The sequence below is a fragment of the Dendrobates tinctorius genome, unplaced genomic scaffold (assembly GCF_039654945.1).
Source record: "Dendrobates tinctorius isolate UK_male_01 unplaced genomic scaffold, ASM3965494v1 ptg000251l, whole genome shotgun sequence".
Classification (NCBI taxonomy): Eukaryota; Metazoa; Chordata; class Amphibia; order Anura; family Dendrobatidae; genus Dendrobates; species Dendrobates tinctorius.
The window spans coordinates 1,219,864-1,245,937 of record NW_027361918.1 but is presented as its reverse complement, the minus strand read 5'-3'; the positions used below and the strand labels follow the sequence as shown (position 1 = coordinate 1,245,937).

Below are 26,074 nucleotides of genomic sequence, written 5' to 3'. Positions count from 1 at the left end.
GGAGATTATACAGTATACACTGGAGGATTCTGGGGGATGAGAGGAGGCTGCTGGGAGATTATACAGTATACACTGGAGGATTCTGGGTGTGGAGAGGAGACTGCTGGGAGATTATACAGTGTACACTGGAGGATTCTGGGGGATGAGAGGAGACTGCTGGGAGATTATGCAGTATACACTGGAGGATTCTGGGTGATGAGAAGAGACTACTGGGAGATTATACAGTGTACACTGGAGGATTCTGGGGGATGAGAGGAGACTGCTGGGAGATTATACAGTATACACTGGAGGATTCTGGGTGAGGAGAGGAGACTGCTGGGAGATTATACAGTATACACTGGAGGATTCTGGGGGATGAGAGGAGACTGCTGGGAGATTATACAGTATACACTGGAGGATTCTGGGTGATGAGAGGAGACTGCTGGGAGATTATACAGTATACACTGGAGGATTCTGGGTGATGAGAGGAGACTGCTGGGAGATAATACAGTATACACTGGACGATTCTGGGTGATGAGAGGAGACTGCTGGGAGATTATACAATATACACTGGAGGATTCTGGGTGATGAGAGGAGACTGCTGGGAGATTATACAGTATACACTGGAGGATTCTGGGTTATGAGAAGAGACTGCTGGGAGATTATACAGTATACACTGGAGGATTCTAGGTGATGAGAGGAGACTGCTGGGAGATTATACAGTGTACACTGGAGGATTCTGGGGGATGATAGGAGACTGCTGGGAGATTATGCAGTATACACTGGAGGATTCTGGGTGATGAGAAGAGACTGCTGGGAGATTATACAGTGTACACTGGAGGATTCTGGGGGATGAGAGGAGACTGCTGGGAGATTATACAGTATACACTGGAGGATTCTGGGTGAGGAGAGGAGACTGCTGGGAGATTATACAGTATACACTGGAGGATTCTGGGTGATGAGAGGAGACTGCTGGGAGATTATACAGTATACACTGGAGGATTCTGGGTGATGAGAGGAGACTGCTGGGAGATTATACAGTATACACTGGAGGATTCTGGGTGATGAGAGGAGACTGCTGGGAGATAATACAGTATACACTGGACGATTCTGGGTGATGAGAGGAGACTGCTGGGAGATTATACAATATACACTGGAGGATTCTGGGTGATGAGAGGAGACTGCTGGGAGATTATACAGTATACACTGGAGGATTCTGGGTTATGAGAAGAGACTGCTGGGAGATTATACAGTTTACACTGGAGGATTCTGGGTGTGGAGAGGAGACTGCTGGGAGATTATACAGTATACTCTGGAGGATTCTGGGTGACGAGAGGAGACTGCTGGGAGATTATACAGTATACACTGGAGGATTCTGGGTGATGAGAGGAGACTGCTGGGAGATTATACAGTATACACTGGACGATTCTGGGTGATGAGAGGATACTGCTGGGAGATTATACAGTATACACTGGAGGATTCTGGGTGATGAGAAGAGACTGCTGGGAGATTATACAGTTTACACTGGAGGATTCTGGGTGATGAGAGGAGACTGCTGGGAGATTATACAGTGTACACTGGAGGATTCTGGGTGTGGAGAGGAGACTGCTGGGAGATTATACAGTATACTCTGGAGGATTCTGGGTGACGAGAGGAGACTGCTGGGAGATTATACAGTGTACACTGGAGGATTCCGGGTGATGAGAGGAGACTGCTGGGAGATTATACAGTTTACACTGGAGGATTCTGGGTGATGAGAGGAGACTGCTGGGAGATTATACAGTGTACACTGGAGGATTCTGGGTGTGGAGAGGAGACTGCTGGGAGATTATACAGTATACTCTGGAGGATTCTGGGTGACGAGAGGAGACTGCTGGGAGATTATACAGTATACTCTGGAGGATTCTGGGTGACGAGAGGAGACTGCTGGGAGATTATACAGTGTACACTGGAGGATTCCGGGTGATGAGAGGAGACTGCTGTGAGATTATACAGTGTACACTGGAGGCTTCTGGGTGATGAGAGGAGACTGCTGGGAGATTATACAGTGTACACTGGAGGATTCTGGGGGATGAGAGGAGACTGCTGGGAGATTATACAGTATACACTGGAGGATTCTGGGGGATGAGAGGAGACTGCTGGGAGATTATACAGTGTACACTGGGGGATTCTGGGTGAGGAGAGGAGACTGCTGGGAGATTATACAGTATACACTGGAGGATTCTGGGGGATGAGATGAGACTGCTGGGAGATTATACAGTATACACTGGAGAATTCTGGGTGAGGAGAGGAGACTGCTGGGAGATTATACAGTATACACTGGGGGATTCTGGGTGATGAGAGGAGACTGCTGGGAGATTATACAGTATACACTGGAGGATTCTGGGTGATGAGAGGAGACTGCTGGGAGATTATACAGTATACACTGGAGGATTCTGGGTGAGGAGAGGAGACTGCTGGGAGATTATACAGTGTACACTGGGGGATTCTGGGTGATGAGAGGAGACTGCTGGGAGATTATACAGTATACACTGGAGGATTCTGGGTGATGAGAGGAGACTGCTGGGAGATTATACAGTATACACTGGAGGATTCTGGGTGATGAGAGGAGACTGCTGGGAGATTATACAGTGTACACTGGAGGATTCTGGGGGATGAGAGGAGACTGCTGGGAGATTATACAGTATACACTGGAGGATTCTGGGGGATGAGAGGAGACTGCTGGGAGATTATACAGTATACACTGGAGGATTCTGGGGGATGAGAGGAGACTGCTGGGAGATTATACAGTATACACTGGAGGATTCTGGGTGATGAGAGGAGACTGCTGGGAGATTATACAGTATACACTGGAGGATTCTGGGGGATGAGAGAAGGCTGCTGGGAGATTATACAGTGTACACTGGGGGATTCTGGGTGATGAGAGGAGACTGCTGGGAGATTATACAGTATACACTGGAGGATTCTGGGGGATGAGAGGAGACTGCTGGGAGATTATACAGTATACACTGGAGGATTCTGGCGGATGAGAGGAGACTGCTGGGAGATTATACAGTATACACTGGAGGATTCTGGGTGATGAGAGGAGACTGCTGGGAGATTATACAGTATACACTGGAGGATTCTGGGGGATGAGAGAAGGCTGCTGGGAGATTATACAGTGTACACTGGGGGATTCTGGGTGATGAGAGGAGACTGCTGGGAGATTATACAGTATACACTGGAGGATTCTGGGGGATGAGAGGAGACTGCTGGGAGATTATACAGTATACACTGGAGGATTCTGGGTGATGAGAGGAGACTGCTGGGAGATTATACAGTGTACACTGGAGGATTCTGAGTGATGAGAGGAGACTGCTGGGAGATTATACAGTATACACTGGAGGATTCTGGGTGATGAGAGGAGACTGCTGGGAGATTATACAGTATACACTGGAGGATTCTGGGTGATGAGAGGAGACTGCTGGGAGATTATACAGTATACACTGGAGGATTCTGGGTGATGAGAGGAGACTGCTGGGAGATTATACAGTATACACTGGACGATTCTGGGTGATGAGAGGAGACTGCTGGGAGATTATACAGTATACACTGGACGATTCTGGGTGATGAGAGGAGACTGCTGGGAGATTATACAGTGTACACTGGGGGATTCTGGGTGATGAGAGGAGACTGCTGGGAGATTATACAGTATACACTGGAGGATTCTGGGTGATGAGAGGAGACTGCTGGGAGATTATACAGTATACACTGGAGGATTCTGGGTGATGAGAGGAGACTGCTGGGAGATTATACAGTATACACTGGAGGATTCTGGGTGATGAGAGGAGACTGCTGGGAGATTATACAGTATACACTGGGGGATTCTGGATGATGAGAGGTGACTGCTGGGAGATTATACAGTATACACTGGAGGATTCTGGGTGATGAGAGGAGACTGCTGGGAGATTATACAGTATACACTGGAGGATTCTGGGTGATGAGAGGAGACTGCTGGGAGATTATACAGTATACACTGGGGGATTCTGGGTGATGAGAGGAGACTGCTGGGAGATTATACAGTATACACTGGACGATTCTGGGTGATGAGAGGAGACTGCTGGGAGATTATACAGTTTACACTGGAGGATTCTGGGTGATGAGAGGAGACTGCTGGGAGGTTATACAGTGTACACTGGAGGATTCTGGGTGTGGAGAGGAGACTGCTGGGAGATTATACAGTATACTCTGGAGGATTCTGGGTGACGAGAGGAGACTGCTGGGAGATTATAAAGTATACACTGGAGGATTCTGGGTGATGAGAGGAGACTGCTGGGAGATTATACAGTATACACTGGAGGATTCTGTGTGATGAGAGGAGACTGCTGGGAGATTATACAGTATACACTGGAGGATTCTGGGTTATGAGAAGAGACTGCTGGGAGATTATACAGTTTACACTGGAGGATTCTGGGTGTGGAGAGGAGACTGCTGGGAGATTATACAGTATACTCTGGAGGATTCTGGGTGACGAGAGGAGACTGCTGGGAGATTATACAGTGTACACTGGAGGATTCTGGGTGATGAGAGGAGACTGCTGGGAGATTATACAATATACACTGGAGGATTCTGGGTGATGAGAGGAGACTGCTGGGAGATTATCCAGTATACACTGGAGGATTCTGGGTTATGAGAAGAGACTGCTGGGAGATTATACAGTTTACACTGGAGGATTCTGGGTGTGGAGAGGAGACTGCTGGGAGATTATACAGTATACTCTGGAGGATTCTGGGTGACGAGAGGAGACTGCTGGGAGATTATACAGTATACACTGGAGGATTCTGGGTGATGAGAGGAGACTGCTGGGAGATTATACAGTATACACTGGACGATTCTGGGTGATGAGAGGATACTGCTGGGAGATTATACAGTATACACTGGAGGATTCTGGGTGATGAGAAGAGACTGCTGGGAGATTATACAGTTTACACTGGAGGATTCTGGGTGATGAGAGGAGACTGCTGGGAGATTATACAGTGTACACTGGAGGATTCTGGGTGTGGAGAGGAGACTGCTGGGAGATTATACAGTATACTCTGGAGGATTCTGGGTGACGAGAGGAGACTGCTGGGAGATTATACAGTGTACACTGGAGGATTCCGGGTGATGAGAGGAGACTGCTGTGAGATTATACAGTGTACACTGGAGGATTCTGGGGGATGAGAGGAGACTGCTGGGAGATTATACAGTATACACTGGAGGATTCTGGGGGATGAGAGGAGACTGCTGGGAAATTATACAGTGTACACTGGGGGATTCTGGGTGAGGAGAGGAGACTGCTGGGAGATTATACAGTATACACTGGAGGATTCTGGGGGATGAGATGAGACTGCTGGGAGATTATACAGTATACACTGGAGAATTCTGGGTGAGGAGAGGAGACTGCTGGGAGATTATACAGTATACACTGGGGGATTCTGGGTGATGAGAGGAGACTGCTGGGAGATTATACAGTATACACTGGAGGATTCTGGGTGATGAGAGGAGACTGCTGGGAGATTATACAGTATACACTGGAGGATTCTGGGTGAGGAGAGGAGACTGCTGGGAGATTATACAGTGTACACTGGGGGATTCTGGGTGATGAGAGGAGACTGCTGGGAGATTATACAGTATACACTGGAGGATTCTGGGTGATGAGAGGAGACTGCTGGGAGATTATACAGTATACACTGGAGGATTCTGGGTGATGAGAGGAGACTGCTGGGAGATTATACAGTGTACACTGGAGGATTCTGGGGGATGAGAGGAGACTGCTGGGAGATTATACAGTATACACTGGAGGATTCTGGGGGATGAGAGGAGACTGCTGGGAGATTATACAGTATACACTGAAGGATTCTGGGTGATGAGAGGAGACTGCTGGGAGATTATACAGTATACACTGGAGGATTCTGGGTGATGAGAGGAGACTGCTGGGAGATTATACAGTATACACTGGAGGATTCTGGCGGATGAGAGGAGACTGCTGGGAGATTATACAGTATACACTGGAGGATTCTGGGTGATGAGAGGAGACTGCTGGGAGATTATACAGTATACACTGGAGGATTCTGGGGGATGAGAGAAGGCTGCTGGGAGATTATACAGTGTACACTGGGGGATTCTGGGTGATGAGAGGAGACTGCTGGGAGATTATACAGTATACACTGGAGGATTCTGGGGGATGAGAGGAGACTGCTGGGAGATTATACAGTATACACTGGAGGATTCTGGGTGATGAGAGGAGACTGCTGGGAGATTATACAGTGTACACTGGAGGATTCTGGGTGATGAGAGGAGACTGCTGGGAGATTATACAGTATACACTGGAGGATTCTGGGTGATGAGAGGAGACTGCTGGGAGATTATACAGTATACACTGGAGGATTCTGGGTGATGAGAGGAGACTGCTGGGAGATTATACAGTATACACTGGAGGATTCTGGGTGATGAGAGGAGACTGCTGGGAGATTATACAGTATACACTGGAGGATTCTGGGGGATGAGATGAGACTGCTGGGAGATTATACAGTATACACTGGAGAATTCTGGGTGAGGAGAGGAGACTGCTGGGAGATTATACAGTATACACTGGGGGATTCTGGGTGATGAGAGGAGACTGCTGGGAGATTATACAGTATACACTGGAGGATTCTGGGTGATGAGAGGAGACTGCTGGGAGATTATACAGTATACACTGGAGGATTCTGGGTGAGGAGAGGAGACTGCTGGGAGATTATACAGTGTACACTGGGGGATTCTGGGTGATGAGAGGAGACTGCTGGGAGATTATACAGTATACACTGGAGGATTCTGGGTGATGAGAGGAGACTGCTGGGAGATTATACAGTATACACTGGAGGATTCTGGGTGATGAGAGGAGACTGCTGGGAGATTATACAGTGTACACTGGAGGATTCTGGGGGATGAGAGGAGACTGCTGGGAGATTATACAGTATACACTGGAGGATTCTGGGGGATGAGAGGAGACTGCTGGGAGATTATACAGTATACACTGAAGGATTCTGGGTGATGAGAGGAGACTGCTGGGAGATTATACAGTATACACTGGAGGATTCTGGGTGATGAGAGGAGACTGCTGGGAGATTATACAGTATACACTGGAGGATTCTGGCGGATGAGAGGAGACTGCTGGGAGATTATACAGTATACACTGGAGGATTCTGGGTGATGAGAGGAGACTGCTGGGAGATTATACAGTATACACTGGAGGATTCTGGGGGATGAGAGAAGGCTGCTGGGAGATTATACAGTGTACACTGGGGGATTCTGGGTGATGAGAGGAGACTGCTGGGAGATTATACAGTATACACTGGAGGATTCTGGGGGATGAGAGGAGACTGCTGGGAGATTATACAGTATACACTGGAGGATTCTGGGTGATGAGAGGAGACTGCTGGGAGATTATACAGTGTACACTGGAGGATTCTGGGTGATGAGAGGAGACTGCTGGGAGATTATACAGTATACACTGGAGGATTCTGGGTGATGAGAGGAGACTGCTGGGAGATTATACAGTATACACTGGAGGATTCTGGGTGATGAGAGGAGACTGCTGGGAGATTATACAGTATACACTGGAGGATTCTGGGTGATGAGAGGAGACTGCTGGGAGATTATACAGTATACACTGGACGATTCTGGGTGATGAGAGGAGACTGCTGGGAGATTATACAGTATACACTGGACGATTCTGGGTGATGAGAAGAGACTGCTGGGAGATTATACAGTATACACTGGACGATTCTGGGTGATGAGAGGAGACTGCTGGGAGATTATACAGTTTACACTGGAGGATTCTGGGTGATGAGAGGAGACTGCTGGGAGATTATACAGTGTACACTGGAGGATTCTGGGTGTGGAGAGGAGACTGCTGGGAGATTATACAGTATACTCTGGAGGATTCTGGGTGACGAGAGGAGACTGCTGGGAGATTATAAAGTATACACTGGAGGATTCTGGGTGATGAGAGGAGACTGCTGGGAGATTATACAGTATACACTGGAGGATTCTGGGTGATGAGAGGAGACTGCTGGGAGATTATACAGTATACACTAGAGGATTCTGGGTGATGAGAGGAGACTGCTGGGAGATTATACAGTGTACACTGGAGGATTCTGGGTGAGGAGAGGAGACTGCTGGGAGATTATACAGTATACTCTGGAGGATTCTGGGTGATGAGATGAGACTGCTGGGAGATTATACAGTATACACTGGAGAATTCTGGGTGAGGAGAGGAGACTGCTGGGAGATTATACAGTATACACTGGGGGATTCTGGGTGATGAGAGGAGACTGCTGGGAGATTATACAGTATACACTGGAGGATTCTGGGTGATGAGAGGAGACTGCTGGGAGATTATACAGTATACACTGGAGGATTCTGGGTGAGGAGAGGAGACTGCTGGGAGATTATACAGTATACACTGGGGGATTCTGGGTGATGAGAGGAGACTGCTGGGAGATTATACAGTATACACTGTAGGATTCTGGGTGATGAGAGGAGACTGCTGGGAGATTATACAGTATACACTGGAGGATTCTGGGTGAGGAGAGGAGACTGCTGGGAGATTATACAATATACACTGGAGGATTCTGGGTGATGAGAGGAGACTGCTGGGAGATTATACAGTATACACTGGAGGATTCTGGGTGAGGAGAGGAGACTGCTGGGAGATTATACAGTATACACTGGAGGATTCTGGCTGATGAGAGGAGACTGCTGGGAGATTATACAGTATACACTGGAGGATTCTGGGGGATGAGAGGAGACTGCTGGGAGATTATACAGTATACACTGGGGGATTCTGGGGGATGAGAGGAGACTGCTGGGAGATTATACAGTGTACACTGGGGGATTCTGGGTGATGAGAGGAGACTGCTGGGAGATTATACAGTATACACTGGAGGATTCTGGGTGATGAGAGGAGACTGCTGGGAGATTATACAGTATACACTGGAGGATTCTGGGTGATGAGAGGAGACTGCTGGGAGATTATACAGTATACACTGGAGGATTCTGGGTGAGGAGAGGAGACTGCTGTGAGATTATACAGTATACACTGGAGGATTCTGGGGGATGAGAGGAGACTGCTGGGAGATTATACAGTGTACACTGGGGGATTCTGGGTGATGAGAGGAGACTGCTGGGAGATTATACAGTGTACACTGGGGGATTCTGGGTGATGAGAGGAGACTGCTGGGAGATTATACAGTATACACTGGAGGATTCTGGGTGATGAGAGGAGACTGCTGGGAGATTATACAGTATACACTGGAGGATTCTGGGTGAGGAGAGGAGACTGCTGTGAGATTATACAGTATACACTGGAGGATTCTGGGTGATGAGAGGAGACTGCTGGGAGATTATACAGTATACACTGGAGGATTCTGGGTGATGAGAGGAGACTGCTGGGAGATTATACAGTTTACACTGGAGGATTCTGGGTGATGAGAGGAGACCGCTGGGAGATTATACAGTATACACTGGAGGATTCTGGGTGATGAGAGAAGACTGCTGGGAGATTATACAGTGTACACTGGAGGATTCTGGGTGATGAGAGGAGACTGCTGGGAGAATATACAGTGTACACTGGAGGATTCTGGGTGATGAGAGGAGACTGCTGGGAGATTATACAGTATACACTGGAGGATTCTGGGTGATGAGAGGAGACTGCTGGGAGATTATACAGTATACACTAGGGGATTCTGGGTGATGAGAGGAGACTGCTGGGAGATTATACAGTATACACTGGGGGATTCTGGGTGATGAGAGGAGACTGCTGGGAGATTATACAGTATATACTGGAGGATTCTGGGTGATGAGAGGAGACTGCTGGGAGATTATACAGTATACACTGGATGATTCTGGGTGAGGAGAGGAGACTGCTGGGAGATTATACAGTATACACTGGAGGATTCTGGGTGATGAGAGGAGACTGCTGGGAGATTATACAGTGTACACTGGAGGATTCTGGGTGATGAGAGGAGACTGCTGGGAGATTATACAGTATACACTGGAGGATTCTTGGTGATGAGAGGAGACTGCTGGGAGATTATACAGTATACACTGGGGGATTCTGGGTGATGAGAGGAGACTGCTGGGAGATTATACAGTGTACACTGGGGGATTCTGGGTGATGAGAGGAGACTGTTGGGAGATTATACAGTGTACACTGGAGGATTCTAGGTGATGAGAGGAGACTGCTGGGAGATTATACAGTATACACTGGGGGATTCTGGGTGATGAGAGGAGACTGCTGGGAGATTATACAGTGTACACTGGGGGATTCTGGGTGATGAGAGGAGACTGCTGGGAGATTATACAGTGTACACTGGGGGATTCTGGGTGATGAGAGGAGACTGTTGGGAGATTATACAGTGTACACTGGAGGATTCTGGGTGATGAGAGGAGACTGCTGGGAGATTATACAGTATACACTGGGGGATTCTGGGTGATGAGAGGAGACTGCTGGGAGATTATACAGTGTACACTGGGGGATTCTGGGTGATGAGAGGAGACTGCTGGGAGATTATACAGTGTACACTGGGGGATTCTGGGTGATGAGAGGAGACTGTTGGGAGATTATACAGTGTACACTGGAGGATTCTAGGTGATGAGAGGAGACTGCTGGGAGATTATACAGTATACACTGTAGGATTCTGGGTGATGAGAGGAGACTGCTGGGAGATTATACAGTGTACACTGGGGGATTCTGGGTGATGAGAGGAGACTGCTGGGAGATTATACAGTGTACACTGGAGGATTCTGGGTGATGAGAGGAGAATGCTGGGAGATTATACAGTATACACTGGAGGATTCTGGGTGATGAGAGGAGACTGCTGGGAGATTATACAGTATACACTGGAGGATTCTGGGTGATGAGAGGAGAATGCTGGGAGATTATACAGTATACACTGTAGGATTCTGGGTGATGAGAGGAGACTGCTGGGAGATTATACAGTATACACTGGAGGATTCTGGGTGATGAGAGGAGAATGCTGGGAGATTATACAGTGTACACTGGAGGATTCTGGGTGATGAGAGGAGACTGCTGGGAGATTATACAGTGTACACTGGAGGATTCTGGGTGATGAGAGGAGACTGCTGGGAGATTATACAGTTTACACTGAAGGATTCTGGGTGATGAGAGGAGAATGCTGGGAGATTATACAGTATACACTGGAGGATTCTGGGTGATGAGAGGAGACTGCTGGGAGATTATACAGTATACACTGGAGGATTCTGGGTGATGAGAGGAGAATGCTGTGAGATTATACAGTATACACTGGAGGATTCTGGGTGATGAGAGGAGACTGCTGGGAGATTATACAGTATACACTGGAGGATTCTGGGTGATGAGAGGAGAATGCTGGGAGATTATACAGTATACACTGGAGGATTCCGGGTGATGAGAGGAGACTGCTGGGAGATTATACAGTATAAACTGGAGGATTCTGGGTGATGAGAGGAGACTGCTGGGAGATTATACAGTATAAACTGGAGGATTCTGGGTGATGAGAGGAGATTGCTGGGAGATTATACAGTATAAACTGGAGGATTCTGGGTGATGAGAGGAGACTGCTGGGAGATTATACAGTATACACTGGAGGATTCTGGGTGATGAGAGGAGACTGCTGGGAGATTATACAGTGTACACTGGAGGATTCTGGGTGGTGATAGTATACAGTTAGGTCCACAATTATTTGGACACCGACACAAGTTTTGGCATTTTTGCTGTTTATATAACTATCTTGAATGTCTTTTGGTAATCAATGTGGGATAACAGTGCCGACTCTCATTCTTTAATATGTAGTTCCCTCTTTTTCAAGGGACCAATAGTACCTGTACAGTTATCTTGAAATCTTTTCAATGGGCTGCATATGCTTTTCCCCATTAGTCCATCATCAATTAAGCAGGTAAATTGGAGCTGATTCCAGGTGTGATATTTGCATTTGGAAGTTGTTGCTGTGAACTCACTACATGCGGTCAAAGGAGCTCTCAATGGGAGAGAAACAGACTATCAATAGGTTGAAAAAAAAAATCCAAAGAGAGAGCAGAAATTTTAGGAGCGGCCAAATCAGCAGTTGGGTAATTTCTGGAAAAAAGAGAGCACTGAGGAGTTTAGGAACTCAAAAAGAGCTGATTATTCATGGAAGACAACATTGGTGGATTTTCACAGACTCCTTCCCACAGTGAAGAAAAACCTCTACTTAACACCCACCTAAGTGAAGATCACGCTCCAAGAAGTTGGTGTCTCAGAATCTAAGTACACCATAAAGAGAAGACTTAGGCTACCTTCAGACTTGCGTTAGGAGGCGCAGCGCAGGGCTGCCACTAAGCTCCGCCCCCTGGCCACACCTCCTCTGGTCAGCTCCTCTGGGCGCATGACGCTGCATGCGACCAGCGTACCCTATATTTAGCGTTGGGTACGCTGGTATGGTTTTGCCGGCGCACGCGACCCATCTACGCTGCGCCGGGCACACAAAAATGCAACCTGGTGCATTTGGTGCACGTCGGCGCAGCGCAAAAAGGGCGCATGCACTGGCAAAACCATACCAGCGCATGGCCAGCGTACCCAACACTAAATATAGGGTACGCTGGTCGCATGCAGCGTCATGCGCCCAGAGGAGGAGCTGACCGGAGGAGGCGCATCCGGGGGCGGAGCTTAGCGGCGGCCCTACACTGCGCCTCCTAACGCAAGTCTGAAAGTAAGAAAAAATTGGAGAACATAGAGTCCAAATCCATTTCAAGCATATACATATTTATTTATCAATAGAAAGACACATATCAGAGATACATGGTAGTGAAAAAAAACATAAAATGGGTGATCACATTAATAACCCGGAACCAGAAAAAGCAAGTCAGCAGCCCGATGACAAGCATGAGTGCCGAAAGCAAATCCTCCAAGGAAAAATTATGCAGAGAGAGTACTAACTAGTGATGCTTAGAGAACTTCTGCTGCACAGTATTATAAATTGCACATAGCCCAGATAATAATATATGGCAATGCCAATTAATAATGGGCTAGGTGAAAAACAACCAGTGTTGCAGTGGATTATGTAACCCCCGTTTGTCAGAAAATAATCTGATAGTTGACACAATTGTCCTTGTGCACTATATGTAATAGGACGGGGAAATCAGCCTCCATTCACAGCATTGGTTGTGGTATAACATTTAGACTGAATCTAAGGGTGTATTGCACAGAGTCCGGTCAAATTTTGTTAAAATGCAGATTGCACATTTTCTGTTAGTACAATAAACCTCATTTGAATCCAGAAATATAACTGAGTCCATCAGTTATTAGATACAGTATATGAAACTGAAATAGCTGTTGCAAAAACCAAAATTGTTATAAAGAAAATAGGTTAACATTAATAGGGGTGCCCAAACTTTAACATATGACTGTAAGTTCCTTAGGGGGTCTAGTTTTCAAAATGGTGTCATTTGTGGGGGGTTTCCACTGTTTAGGTACATCAGGGGTTTTCCAATCGCGACATGGTGTCCGATCTCAATTCCAGACAAAAACGTCAAATGGCACTGCTTCCCTTCCGAGCTCTGCCATGCGCCCAAATAGTGGTTTACCCCCACATGTGGGGTATCAGCGTACTCAGGACAAATTGCACAATAACTTTTAGGGTCCTGTTACCCTTGGGAAAATAAAAATTGGGGTGAAAAGATCATTTTTGTGGAAAAAATATGATTTTTTAATTGTACCGCTGTACGTTATAAACTTCTGTAAAGCCCTTGTGGGTTCAAAGTTCTCACCACATATCTAGATAAGTTCCTTGGGGGGTCTAGTTTCCAAAATGGGGTCACTTGTAGGGGGTTTCCACTGTTTAGGTACATCAGGGACTCTCCAAACGTGACATGGCGTCCAATCTGAATTCCAGCCAATTTTGCATTGAAAAAGTCAAACGGCGCTCCTTCCATTCTGAGCTCTGCCATGCGCCGAAACAGTCGTTCCCCCCCACATATCAGGTATCAGCGTACTCAGAACAAATTGCACAATAACTTTTGCAGTCCAATTTCTCCTGTTACCCTTGGTAAAATAAAAAAAATTGAACCTGAAGTATTTTTTTTATGAAAAAAAGTTAGATGTTCATTTTTTTTAAATATTCAAAAAAATTCCTGTGAAGCACCTAAAGGGTTAATAAACTTCTTGAATGTGGTTTTGAGCACCTTGAGGGGTGCAGTTTTTAGAATGGTGTCACTTTTGGGTATTTTCTATCATATAGACCCCTCAAAGTGGCTTCAAATGTGATGTGGTCCTAAAAATAAAATGGTGTTGTAAAAATGAGAAATCGCTGGTCAACTTTTAACCCTTATAACTTCCTAACAAAAAAAAAATTTTGGTTCCAAAATTGTGCTGATGTAAAGTAAACATGTGGAAAATGTTAGTTATCAAGTTTTTTGTGTGCCGTATCTCTGTGATTTAAGGGCATAAAAATTCAAAGTTGGAAAATTGCGAAATTTTCAACATTTTCGTCGAATTTCCGTTTTTCTCACAAATAAACGCAAGTTATTTGAATGAAATTTTACCACTAACATGAAGTACAATATGTCACGAGAAAACAATGTCAGAATCACCGGGATCCATGGAAGCTCCAGAGTTATCACCTCATAAAGGGACAGTGGTCAGAATTGTAAAAATTGGCCCGGTCATGAACGTGCAAACCACCCTTGGGGGTGAAGGGGTTAAGTATACCTACCACATTTACTATTCAAAACCCGGTGGGAACTTTGTCTTAAGAAATAGATGCAGATGTCTCTTAGATGATCGAATGGGGGTGGATAACATGAAGCTGGTGGAGCGGGGAAGGAAAACGCATGTGAGGAAAAACCCTCCAATCCGAAGAGGAGGATTAGAGAAGAAGAAATGGAAGAATGTGTTAATGGGCAGAGAGCAGCGTCCCAGCCTCAGGTATCTTCAATAAGAAATCCAGCTCACCAGACAGGGCATCTTTAGGCATCGGAGCACGGACCCGCCGTGTCAAAGCGCTTGTATTGTAGCATAATAAAGGAGAGATTGTCCAGCTCCACGATGTAGCGAAAAAATAGTCTTTCCTTTATTCACTCCAATCCCTGACAATATGTACAAATGGTGGAGAAAGGGAGAACCTGGTGGACCGGGGCTTATGCAACAGCAGGAGAAATGGATTCACAGTCTGTGCTGCTTCTTTCCTGGACAGGTTGATTCCACGGAAGTGTGATTGACTTGGAGTCACATTGTGTTAAGGGTTTGCTTTATTTTTTTCAGCAGTGTAGTCAAGAACTTTTTCTTTTATAATAAAGTTGATTTGTCCAGTTACTTTTGAGCCCCTGAAATGAGGAGGATTTGTAGAAAGATGGCTGCAATCCCTGAACGGTTCATGGAGGTTTTTGTTCCTCCCCTGTAATTAACCCTGACAATCTCTGCTTCTTCAGTTTCAGCTCAGTTGTTTCATTTTACATCCAAACTAGCGGCCTGCAGAGCTGAAATCACGAGGACTCGTCCCTGGCCAATGATTTCTGCACCTAACTGTCTGTCTGTCAGGTTCCTGTCAGGTGTCAGGATGCCGCTGTCTATTTCTCCATGGAGGAGTGGGAGTACATGGAAGGACAGAAGGATCAGGACCAGGACGTCAGGAGGAAAAATGACCCAACGAGGATCGACCAGGACAAAAGCAACATGACGGCAAGAGTGTTACTCCTCGCCCTGGAGATAATCGACTTGTTAAAGGGAATGGTGAGAGTCTCCCATGAGATCACTCTGATCTCTATTAATAGAACAGGACTGAAAAGATGGATAGAATCTGTGGTGATCTGCGTCTGTCACTGTACACAGGAGCACACGGTGGTGAAGAAGACGTCCGGGGACCGTGTGACCCCCTGTATGTCCGGAGGGCGGAGCAAGATCCAGAGCCCCATCACAGAACCCCTGCACTGCCCGACACCAGAGAAGAAGGTCCTAGAACTGGCCAACAAGATCACCGAGCTGCTGACCGGAGAGGTGACTGCTGGGAGACTGCACTGGGGGATTCTGGGAGAGGAGACTGCTGGGAGACTGCACTGGGGGATTCTGGGAGAGGAGAGGCGACTGCTGGGAGACTACACTGGGGGATTCTGGGTGATGAGAGGAGACTGCTGGGAGACTACACTGGGGGATTCTGGGTGATGAGCGGAGAGGAGACTGCTGGGAGACTACACTGGGGGATTCTGGGTGATGAGCAGAGAGGATACTGCTGGGAGACTACACTGGGGGATTCTGGGTGATGAGCGGAGAGGAGCAGTCAGGGAGACTACACTGGGGGATTGTGGGTGATGAGCGGAGAGGATACTGCTGGGAGACTACACTGGGGGATTCTGGGTGATGAGCGGAGAGGATACTGCTGGGAGACTACACTGGGGGATTCTGGGTGATGAGCGGAGAGGATACTGCTGGGAAACTACACTGGGGGATTCTGGGTGATGAGCGGAGAGGAGCAGTCAGGGAGATTACACAGTATACACTGGAGGATTCTGGGAGATGAGAGGAGACTGCTGGGAGATTATACAGTATACATTGGAGGATTCTGGGTGATGAGAGGAGACTGCCGGGAGATTATACAGTATACACTGGAGGATTCTGGGTGATGAGAGGACACTGCTGGGAGATTATACAGTGTGCACTGGAGGATTCTGGGTGATGTCTCTCGTTGGTTGTCAGGTTCCTCTCAGGTGTCAGGACGTCGCTCTCTATTTCTCCATGGAGGAGTGGGATTATGTAGAAGGACACTGGGATCAGTATAAGAACGTTGTGGTGGAGGAGCTCCGGCCTCTTGTATCACCAGGTAAGAGGAGACCTCAGTTATTTCTGTGTTTGCCACTGGCAGATATAATATAACCTCACTACTGTCCCAGGCCGTACATACTCGTGTCTGCAGTTGCCAGTTAGTATAGTAATTATTAGGTTGGAACATGAATTCGCCGGTGTCTGAGTGTACACTGATGATCATGGAAACAGGCGGTTTTCTTTGGGATGTGGTCTGCAAGTCAAGCGCTCTTCTTTGTGCTGCCTCTCGTGATTGATGAGAACATCTCAGGCACAATTACTGGGGAAGCTAGAACCATTGGAGAATCCCAAATTCTGCATCTTTTGTTCCTCTGGTGTTTGGGGTATTTGCCCCTAATGTTCATTGGGTCCATAGCATTTCTTCTAGAGCCTTGCCCCTGGATCAGAGGTGGGATATGGATGGACATTTACATTTAAAGTTGGGATTTGAAAAATTAATGAAATCTATTTTTATTTCTAACAGAAAATGCAAGTGGTCGTTCTGGAGAAAATGTGATGTTATCTCTAGAATATAATGTTAAAGAAGAAGATATCATGTGTCAGTCCTCAGGAGAAAACCTCATTACCCTTAATGTACATCGAGAACATCTTGTTAAACATAAGAGAAGTCACACAAGAGAGAAGCCGTATTCATGTTCAGAATGTGGTAAATGTTTTTCACAAAAATCCAACCTTGTTAATCATGAGAGAATTCACAAAGGAAAAAGGCCGTTTTCGTGTTCAGAATGTGGAAAATATTTTATAAGTAAATCCGATCTTGTTAGACATGAGAGAATTCACACAGGAGAGAAGCCGTACTCATGTTCAGAATGTGGAAAATGTTTTTCACTCAAAGTTATTCTTATTAATCATGAGAGAATTCACACAGGAGTGAAGACTTTTTCATGTTCAGAATGTGGAAAATGTTTTATTGGTAAATCAGATCTTGTTAACCATGAACGAATTCACACAGGAGAGAAGCCGTATTTATGTTCTGAATGTGGAAAATGTTTTTCACGCAAAAATCTTCTTACTAAACATAAGAGAATTCACACTGTAGAGACGCCGTTTTCATGTTCAGAATGTGGAAAATATTTTAAATATAAATCATGTCTTCATAAACATGAGAGAATTCACAAAGGAAAAATGATGTTTTCATGTTCAGAATGTGGAAAGTGTTTTATTTTAAAATCTTATCTTGTTGCACATCAGAGTATTCACAATGGAGAGAAGCCGTATTCATGTTCGGTATGCCAAAAACATTTTGCACATAAATCACATCTTAATATACATGAGAAAATTCACACAGGAGTAAAGCCGTATGCTTGTTCAGAATGTGGGAAATGTTTTCGATGGAAATCAGGTCTTAATAAGCATAAAAGTGTTCACACAGGAGAGAAGCCGTATTCATGTTCAGAATGTGGGAAATGTTTTGCAGCTAAATCAAGTCTTACTGTACATGAGAGAATTCACACAGGAGAGAGGCCTTATACATGTTCTGTATGTCAGAAAGATTTTATAAATAAATCAAGTCTTACTGTACATGAGAGAGGTCACACAGGAGAGAAGCCGTATTCATGTTCAGAATGTGGAAAAAATTTTATGCATAGATCAAGTCTTATTACTCATGTGAAAACACACACAGAAGAAAAGCCGTATTCATGCTCAGAATGTGGGAAATGTTTTAATACTGAAGCTCTGCTAAATTCTCATCAAAAAGATCACACTGGAGAGAATCCAGTTACATGTAGCGAATGTGGGATCTCTTTTATATATGAATCAAGTCTTCTCAGACATAAGAAAATTCATGTTCAGAGCGTGGAAAATGTCTCTTTAAACGAATCATTTCAGGTTAAACACCAGAGAAGTTACACAGTAGAGAAGCCGTACTCATGCTCCGAATGTGGAAAATGCTTTAAAACTGAAGCTCTGCTAAGTTCTCATCAAAGAGATCACACTGGAGAGAATCCAGTTACATGTAGTGAATGTGGGATCTGTTTTATATATGAATCAAGTCTTCTCAGACATAAGAAAATTCATGATGTGCACAATGTTTCTTTAAACAGATCCTTTCAGGTGAAACAGCAGAGAAGTTACACAGTAGAGAAGCCGTACTCGTGCTCAGAATGTGGAAAATGCTTTATTAGCAAAGACAAACTTCATAGTCATCAGAGAAGTCACACACAGGGGGGAGCTGTTTAATATGAAACATTGTTACAGATATTTACAACATTTTTTCCAGTTTTACACAGAGTATATATATTTTTTGTTTTGTTAGTTAAAATTGTTTTGCGCAGACATTAAAGGAGTTTTCCACGTCCTGCATCGGCGCCATTCCAGTGGTGTCTGCGCTCTCTCTCCTGTGATCAGGTGAGGTTATGTCACATGAGCTCTGCGCCCAATCAGCGCCAGCTTCACTGTCCCCGCCTTCGGACATAAGTAAATAACAGGAAGTGGTCGGTCAGCTGCTGCTCTCCCTTCCTGTTGATTTAGTGAGTGTCTAATAGAGGGCGTCCCCTCGGTAATATGCCGTCCCCCAGTATGTATCGGGAGCAGTTTAGAACAGCTTGGCTTTCCATCAAAGGTTTCTCAAGTCTGCAGGCACTAAATGTAACGTGTCAATTTCCACATAAGACACAGAACATCAATGACATCTGGAATCTGAATTCCCTTATTAATGGTAACACCAGTTATGTTGTGTACTGTACAATGCAATTCATGTAACCTTAAATATGTGGGATGTACGAGCCGAAAACGGAATATTGGAACATCTACAAACATTACCAGTAACAACAGGACACATTCGGGGGTAACCAGACATTTTTTGGAGACAGATAATGGGAACAGACAAAGTCTCACATTCTTTGGAATTGAGAGAGTTAATCATCCAGATAGAGGAGGAGACTGGTGGGAAACCTGTTATTGAGGAAGGCGTCCGGGATTAGGTTGGACACGAAGCACCCATAGGAATGACTTATAGAAATGACTGTGTAATTACTGACCTGTAGCATTGATAGTGTTCTCTAATTAGGAGTTTGTCCGTATTCCATATAGCGCTGTATTAGGCCGGTTTCACACTAGCGCATTTTCAACGCGCGCACGGCCGGGGGTAGCTCCGCCCCCGAGCCGGCTCTCTGCCCGGCGTGCCCGCCCCTTCCTTGTAGCGCCGCCTCCTAGCGGACAGCGGCGCCTGCGATCGGCGCACCCTATCTTTAGCATAGGGTGCGCCGATCGTGCGCAGGCCGTGCGCTAGTTGCGCTTTGACCTGCGCTGCGCACTTTTGACGGTGCGCCGTGCGCGCCAAAATCGAACTTTTCGGATTTTGGCGCGCACCGTCAAAAGTGCGCAGCGCAGGTCAAAGCGCAACTAGCGCACGGCCTGCGCACGATCGGCGCACCCTATGCTAAAGATAGGGTGCGCCGATCGCAGGCGCCGCTGTCCGCTAGGAGGCGGCGCTACAAGGAAGGGGCGGGCACGCCGGGCAGAGAGCCGGCTCGGGGGCGGAGCTACCCCCGGCCGTGCGCGCGTTGAAAATGCGCTAGTGTGAAACCGGCCTTATTTGCATTTTGTTACATTTATTCTTATCATTTCTATGTCCACGTGGTTTTCATGATTGGTGGTTTGTTGCTTTAAATGGTATATCCCATGATTCCCTGATACACTCTGTGACTAAGGGCGGTCCGCCAGAAACGCGTCAGGGTGAACCTTCCCCCTCACCATCGCGGATATTAGAACAATATTGTAATCATTATGGAATAAAGCATTGAAGACTTTCTCCATGTCTGCTGCAATCTGTCTTCCTCTGTAATAAGCCGAGTGTCCGTCCTCCTGACGGCTCCGTGATTAGTTTCCGTGTGGCTCGTTCAGACGAGCGCTCTATAGGTACCGGTGCTGTTCCTGTGCACCATGAAGAGCCGGTGTGCCGGTGCACATGGCAGATTCTCCACATGAACCGATGGTGTGAGTCATAAACATTGTAGCGGGTGTTATACCGGTCACATTTCTGGACCAGACGTGTATGTATTGTGGAAAATCGGATTCATTGTGTCGTCTGTCTCCATTTTATGCTCTAAATCTATCACATAACATCTCTACACAGATCCCCCTACACATTCCAAGTGCCTGAGAAACTGAATCAGGGCCACACACCTAAACACCTCTACGTGTAAACCCCAGGAAACAGTTGCTTGGTTTTTGGAATAAAGCCTTCTCTGTTCCGGGGTGTCAATAACTCCCACCCACATTTCGTTAATGCGAGCCTGTCCTCAGGTTGTTAGATGCCTTTCAGGGCTGATCTACAGCATTCTATAATGCTTCCAACAGATATAGATGACAATACACCGTGTGAATACGTAATCGCCACCAGTGCCCACAGCGGGGGGATTGAAAATAAATAAGGTTCAATGCATAAAGAATGTATAGAACATATAGAGAAAAAAGTGCACCAAAAGAACCAGAAATCATGTGGTATTACAGGTAAGTACCATAATGTTGAGAAACCACAAACTACAGGTGAAAATCACCAGGAAGTGATGGACAAGCAAAGGGGCAAAAATACCGTAAAAACATAATTACCTCAAAAGCCTGCGGTGCGGTTGTGGTGGATGCAGCACCACTGACTTTGGCGGTATTTCTGTATTACGGTCTTTTTGCCCCTTTCCTTGTCCATCACTTCCTGGTGATTTTCACCTGTAGTTTGTGGTTTCTCAACATTATGGTACTTCCCTGTAATTCCACCTGCATATGCTATTTTTTATGGACATTGTGAACCTTTTTTTTTACCTGCGGGTCCACCTGTATTGGTAGTTGTTACTGTCTAATCCCCCTGGTATAGGTTAATTTGTATATATCTCTTTTAAGTGTGTTTTCAATAAAGTGTTATATTTTAGTGATTTCTGGTTCTTTTGGTGCATTTTTTCTCTATATGTTCTAAGCATTCTGTAATGCTGTAGATAAGCCCCCGATCCGACCTGAAACATAAGAAAAAAGAGTTATTATACTCGCCTGGGGGCGGTCCGATGGGTGTCATGGGTCTCGCGCCTCCCACTTTCTTGCGATGCCGCCCTCCTGCTTCTTCATCACTGCCGGCATCGCGCTCCTGCGCAGGCTTGCTTCTCTTACCTGATGAGGGCAGAGCAGATTCCTGCAGTGCGCAGGCTCTGGGTCTCTCTGACCTTTCCCAGGGCCTTGGCACTGCAGTACTTTGCTCTGCCCTCAACAAGGCAGATAAGTGCGCCTGCGCAGGAGCGCAATGCCAGGGACCCTGTGAAGCAACAGGAGGGCGGCAATCATAAGAAGATGAGGGGCGCCGGACCAGGACCCACGACACTCATCGAACCGGACCGCCCCCGGGTGAGTATAATAAAACGTATTTTTCTTATCCTGCAGGTCGGATCGGGGGCTTATCTACAGCATTATAGAATGGTGTATATCAACCCTGAAAGGCAGCGGCCGCAGCTCATAATGGCCAAAATTGGTGACAGGTTCCCTTTAACCCCTTCATGGCCGGAGCTTTTTTCGGTTTTCGCTCCCCTTCTTCCCAGAGCCATAACTTTTTTTATTTTTCCCTCAATATGGCCGTGTGAGGGCTTATTTTTTGCGGGACCTGTACATTTGAATGACACCACTGGTTTTACCATATCGTGTACTCAAAAACGGGAAAAACATTCCAATTGCGGTGAAATTGCAAAAAAAAGTGCAACCCCACACTAATTCTTGCGTTTTGATTTTTTTTCTTGCTGCGCCGTTTAGCGATCAGGTTAATCCTTTTTTTATTGATTGGGCGATTCTGAACGCGATGATACCTAATATGTGTAAGTTTTATTTTTATTTTATTTTGAATGGGGCGAAAGGGGGGTGATTCTGAATTTAAATTTTTTTTATTTTCATATTTTTAAAAACCTTTTCCTTTAACTTTTGGTATGCTTCAATAGTCTCCATGGGAGACTGGAAGCTGCCACAACTCGATCGGCACTGCTACATAGAGGCGAATAGTAGCTGAATTACTGACTTGCTATGAGCGCCGACCACTGGGTGGCGCTCACAGCAATCCGGCACTGACAACCATAGAGGTCTCGTGACGCGGGTCACCGATGTGTGCGTTTCTGACCCGATGGCTGGAAGCGCCATTTAAATGCCTCTATCAGCGTTTGACAGAGGCATTTAACTAGTTAATAGCTGCGCGTGGATCGCGATTCCACCCGTGGCTATTGCAGGCTCATAAATATAACAGAAAACTGACGGCACATCAAGAACTAGTCTGAACACGTGCATACCAAACAGCAGCTTACATATCAGAATGAGGAGATGGCTGCACTCCGTTGCAGTCAGGCGTGTCAGTGTGAAATGCATGAAGTGTGAATAGCGTGATGGCTTTTGAAATTTAGGAAAAACACGTGAGATGCTTGGTATAAAATTTGGCCAAAAAGTGTGAGCCCATCCACCACCGTCACGGTGATCTCATGGATCGGATGGGTCCCTGACCCAAAAGCCATTTTGATATTGCAGGCACACGTCTGTTCAAACCAGCTGACAAGTCTCGGGAAACGTGGGCTCACCGCCGGAGCCCACAGCAAAGGGAGGGAGTCCGACATCGGCGTACTATTACCCCTGATGTCAGAAAGGGGTTAAAGCAGAATCTCTTCCTAGACCTTGTGTTTGCAGTCTCTTAAGTCTCCGAGCTCATTCAGCACAACTCCTCTAATCCAGCCTTGCACATCGATTCTACTGGGCCGGATGCACCCACAGTACGTTTTTGATGCTAAGGCCACTTTCACACTTCAGGCTTTCGGTATCCGGCATGGTGCGGCAAAAAACCGGACTGCCGGATCCGGCGCCTGTCACGACCAGATCCGGCTTTTTCCCCGTGCTGTTTCATTGCTGCCGCATTGCGCCGGATGGCAATGAGGTGCGTCCGTTTTTTTCTGGATCCGGAGAAAATAGCCGGTCCGGCGTCTGGAAAAAACGTTGCATGCAATTACAATTAAGCACATAATTATACATCTTGTTTGTTCTACCCAAGTGCATGACCTTACATTTATCCCCATTAAAGCTCATTTGCCATTTATCAGCCCAAGCTTCTAGTTTACATAAATCCTCCTGTAATATAAATTGTCCTCCTCTGTATTGATTACCCTGCAGAGTTTAGTGTCATCTGCAAATATTGAAATTCTACTCTGTATGTCCCCTACAAGGTCATTAATAAATATGTTAACAAGAAGCAGGCCCAAAACTGACCCCTGTGGTACCCAATACTGACCCCTGCGGTACCTAATACCAACCCCTGAAGTACCCAATACTGACCCCTGTGGTACCCCACTGCTAACCGTGACCCAGTCCGAGTGTGCTCCATTAATATCCACCCTTTGTTTCCTATCCCTGAGCCAGCTCAACCCACCTACACATATTTTCCCCTATCCCCATTGTTCTCATGTTATGCATCAACCTTTTGTGTGGCACCATATGAAAAGCTTTTGAAAAGTCCATGTACACCACGTCCACTGCATTTCCTTGGTCCAGTCCGTAACTTACCTCTTCATAGAAGCTTATCAGATTAGTCTGACAGGAACGGTCCCTCGTAAACCCATTGTCACGCCGCAGCTGCGGCTCCCCCCGCGGTCACTATCCCCGCCGCGGTCCCTGGCGGCTCCCACGCCGCGGTCTCGCCTGCCCCGGCCCTCACTGCGATCTTCCCGTCCAGCTTACCGGGTGTTCGCTCCCGCTCGGCCTCCTCAGCGTCCACGGACCCGCTCTTTCCCCCGGCTTCCTGCACCTCGCCGGGCGCGCGCTCATACTATAGTCAGGGGCGCGTGCGCTCTCCATTCCCTCTGAGGGCGCGCGCTCTCCTCCGCCTGCTCAGCTAGGGTCATGACCCGGAAGCTCCTGAGCAGTTGCCCTATATCAGGCCGCCTCTTCCTCCACACAGTGCCTAATGATCTTTTGAGCCCTGCTTTGGATCCTGGCCCTCTGTGCGCGCTCCTCCTTCCTACCCGTTCTCACCTAATAGAGTCTCTACGCTTTTCTCTCCCCTAGGACCCGGATTCCCGAGGTCCTGATCCGTGCTGTTCTGGTCTCCTGGTGGTGAATCCAGTCCGTGTCTGCCGCCTGCGTTTCCATCCGTGTTCCTGATCTGTCCACCTCCTGAGGTCCTCTCCTAAGGAGTCCTCCTTCCAGTCTCTCCTGTGTTCTGTAGGGTCCCCTCGGCCCCTTCCTTGGGTACCAGCTGCCGTGGTGATAGTTACCCGCGGGCCTGCCCCAAACACTCCCTGTATAGGGGGTGGTCCACCTGGTCAGCTCGCCCGTGGGAGGTTCGTTGCCATGGTCCAGCGGGTCCACTCCAAGACTACTAAAGTCTCACAGAATCATCAGGCCATGGATCCCGCTGGTGCCCAGACCCCGACCCAAAAGGAACTTTTGTTCCTCCAAGAAAACCAGGCGAGGATAATGTCATTCCTCAAATCCATGGAGTCCTGCTTACCCGCTTTGCAGCCCTCCGATCCGGGGACTGCCTCTCAGATCTCCAGCCTTCAGCAGGAACTTGCCCAGCAGTGCGACACCCAGGCCCACATTTTGAATTATATGGCCTCGGTGGATAACCGCCTTCAGACCGCAGCGGCAGCCCCAGTCCCGGTGGCGGTTTCGCATCCGTCTCCTCGGTTGGCCAAACCTCCGCGTTATAGTGGTGATCCCAGGCTGTGTCGGGGGTTCCTTAACCAATGCCAGCTGCATTTTGAATTGTCGCCCCTGCAGTATCCCACCGACCGGGCCAAGGTAGCCTTCATGATATCCCATTTGGAGGGTGAAGCACTGGCCTGGGTAAACCCCTTGTGGGAATGTGACGATCCTGTTGTCTCCCAACTCGCGCTCTTCCTGGAGACTTTTCGCAAGGTCTTCGATTAGCCTGGCCGCCTGGTGGGACAGTACGCCATCCAGTTCCGCACGTTGTCATCCGAGCTTGGTTGGAACAATGAGGCCCTGGTAGGGGCGTTTTGGCGCGGTTTATCGGCCCGAATTAAAGACGAGTTGGCTGGGCGAGATACACCCACGTCTTTGGATGACCTCATCTCCCTGGCAACGCGAATCTCCTTCTACACACAGCCCTCCTCGTCCGCGACCTTCCGCCGCGGCGTCTGCTCTGGAGCCAATGCAGGTGGACCGACTCAGACCGGCAGAACTGCGTCGCCAGGAGAGATTTACGCATGGTCTTTTGTCTTTATTGTGGCAGCACCTCCCATCTCCTGCGCTCATGTCCGGTGAGGCCGG

The 26,074-nt window shown here is 47.2% G+C and overlaps 1 protein-coding gene across 3 annotated transcripts in view; it reads left to right on the top strand.

Annotated features, from left to right (window-relative positions):
* LOC141065324 (uncharacterized) overlaps positions 1-19,949 on the top strand; it is a 242,747-nt gene extending 222,798 nt beyond the window's left edge. For all 3 annotated transcript variants that reach the window (XM_073557749.1, XM_073557751.1, XM_073557753.1), the window contains 4 exons: positions 15,557-15,748; positions 15,848-16,012; positions 16,709-16,832; positions 17,298-19,949. In XM_073557749.1, coding sequence (XP_073413850.1) covers positions 15,557-15,748; positions 15,848-16,012; positions 16,709-16,832; positions 17,298-19,015 — 2,199 coding nt within the window. In that variant the 3' untranslated portion in view covers positions 19,016-19,949. The remainder of the gene's footprint in view (positions 1-15,556; positions 15,749-15,847; positions 16,013-16,708; positions 16,833-17,297) is intronic.
* The last annotated feature ends 6,125 nt before the right edge of the window (positions 19,950-26,074 follow it).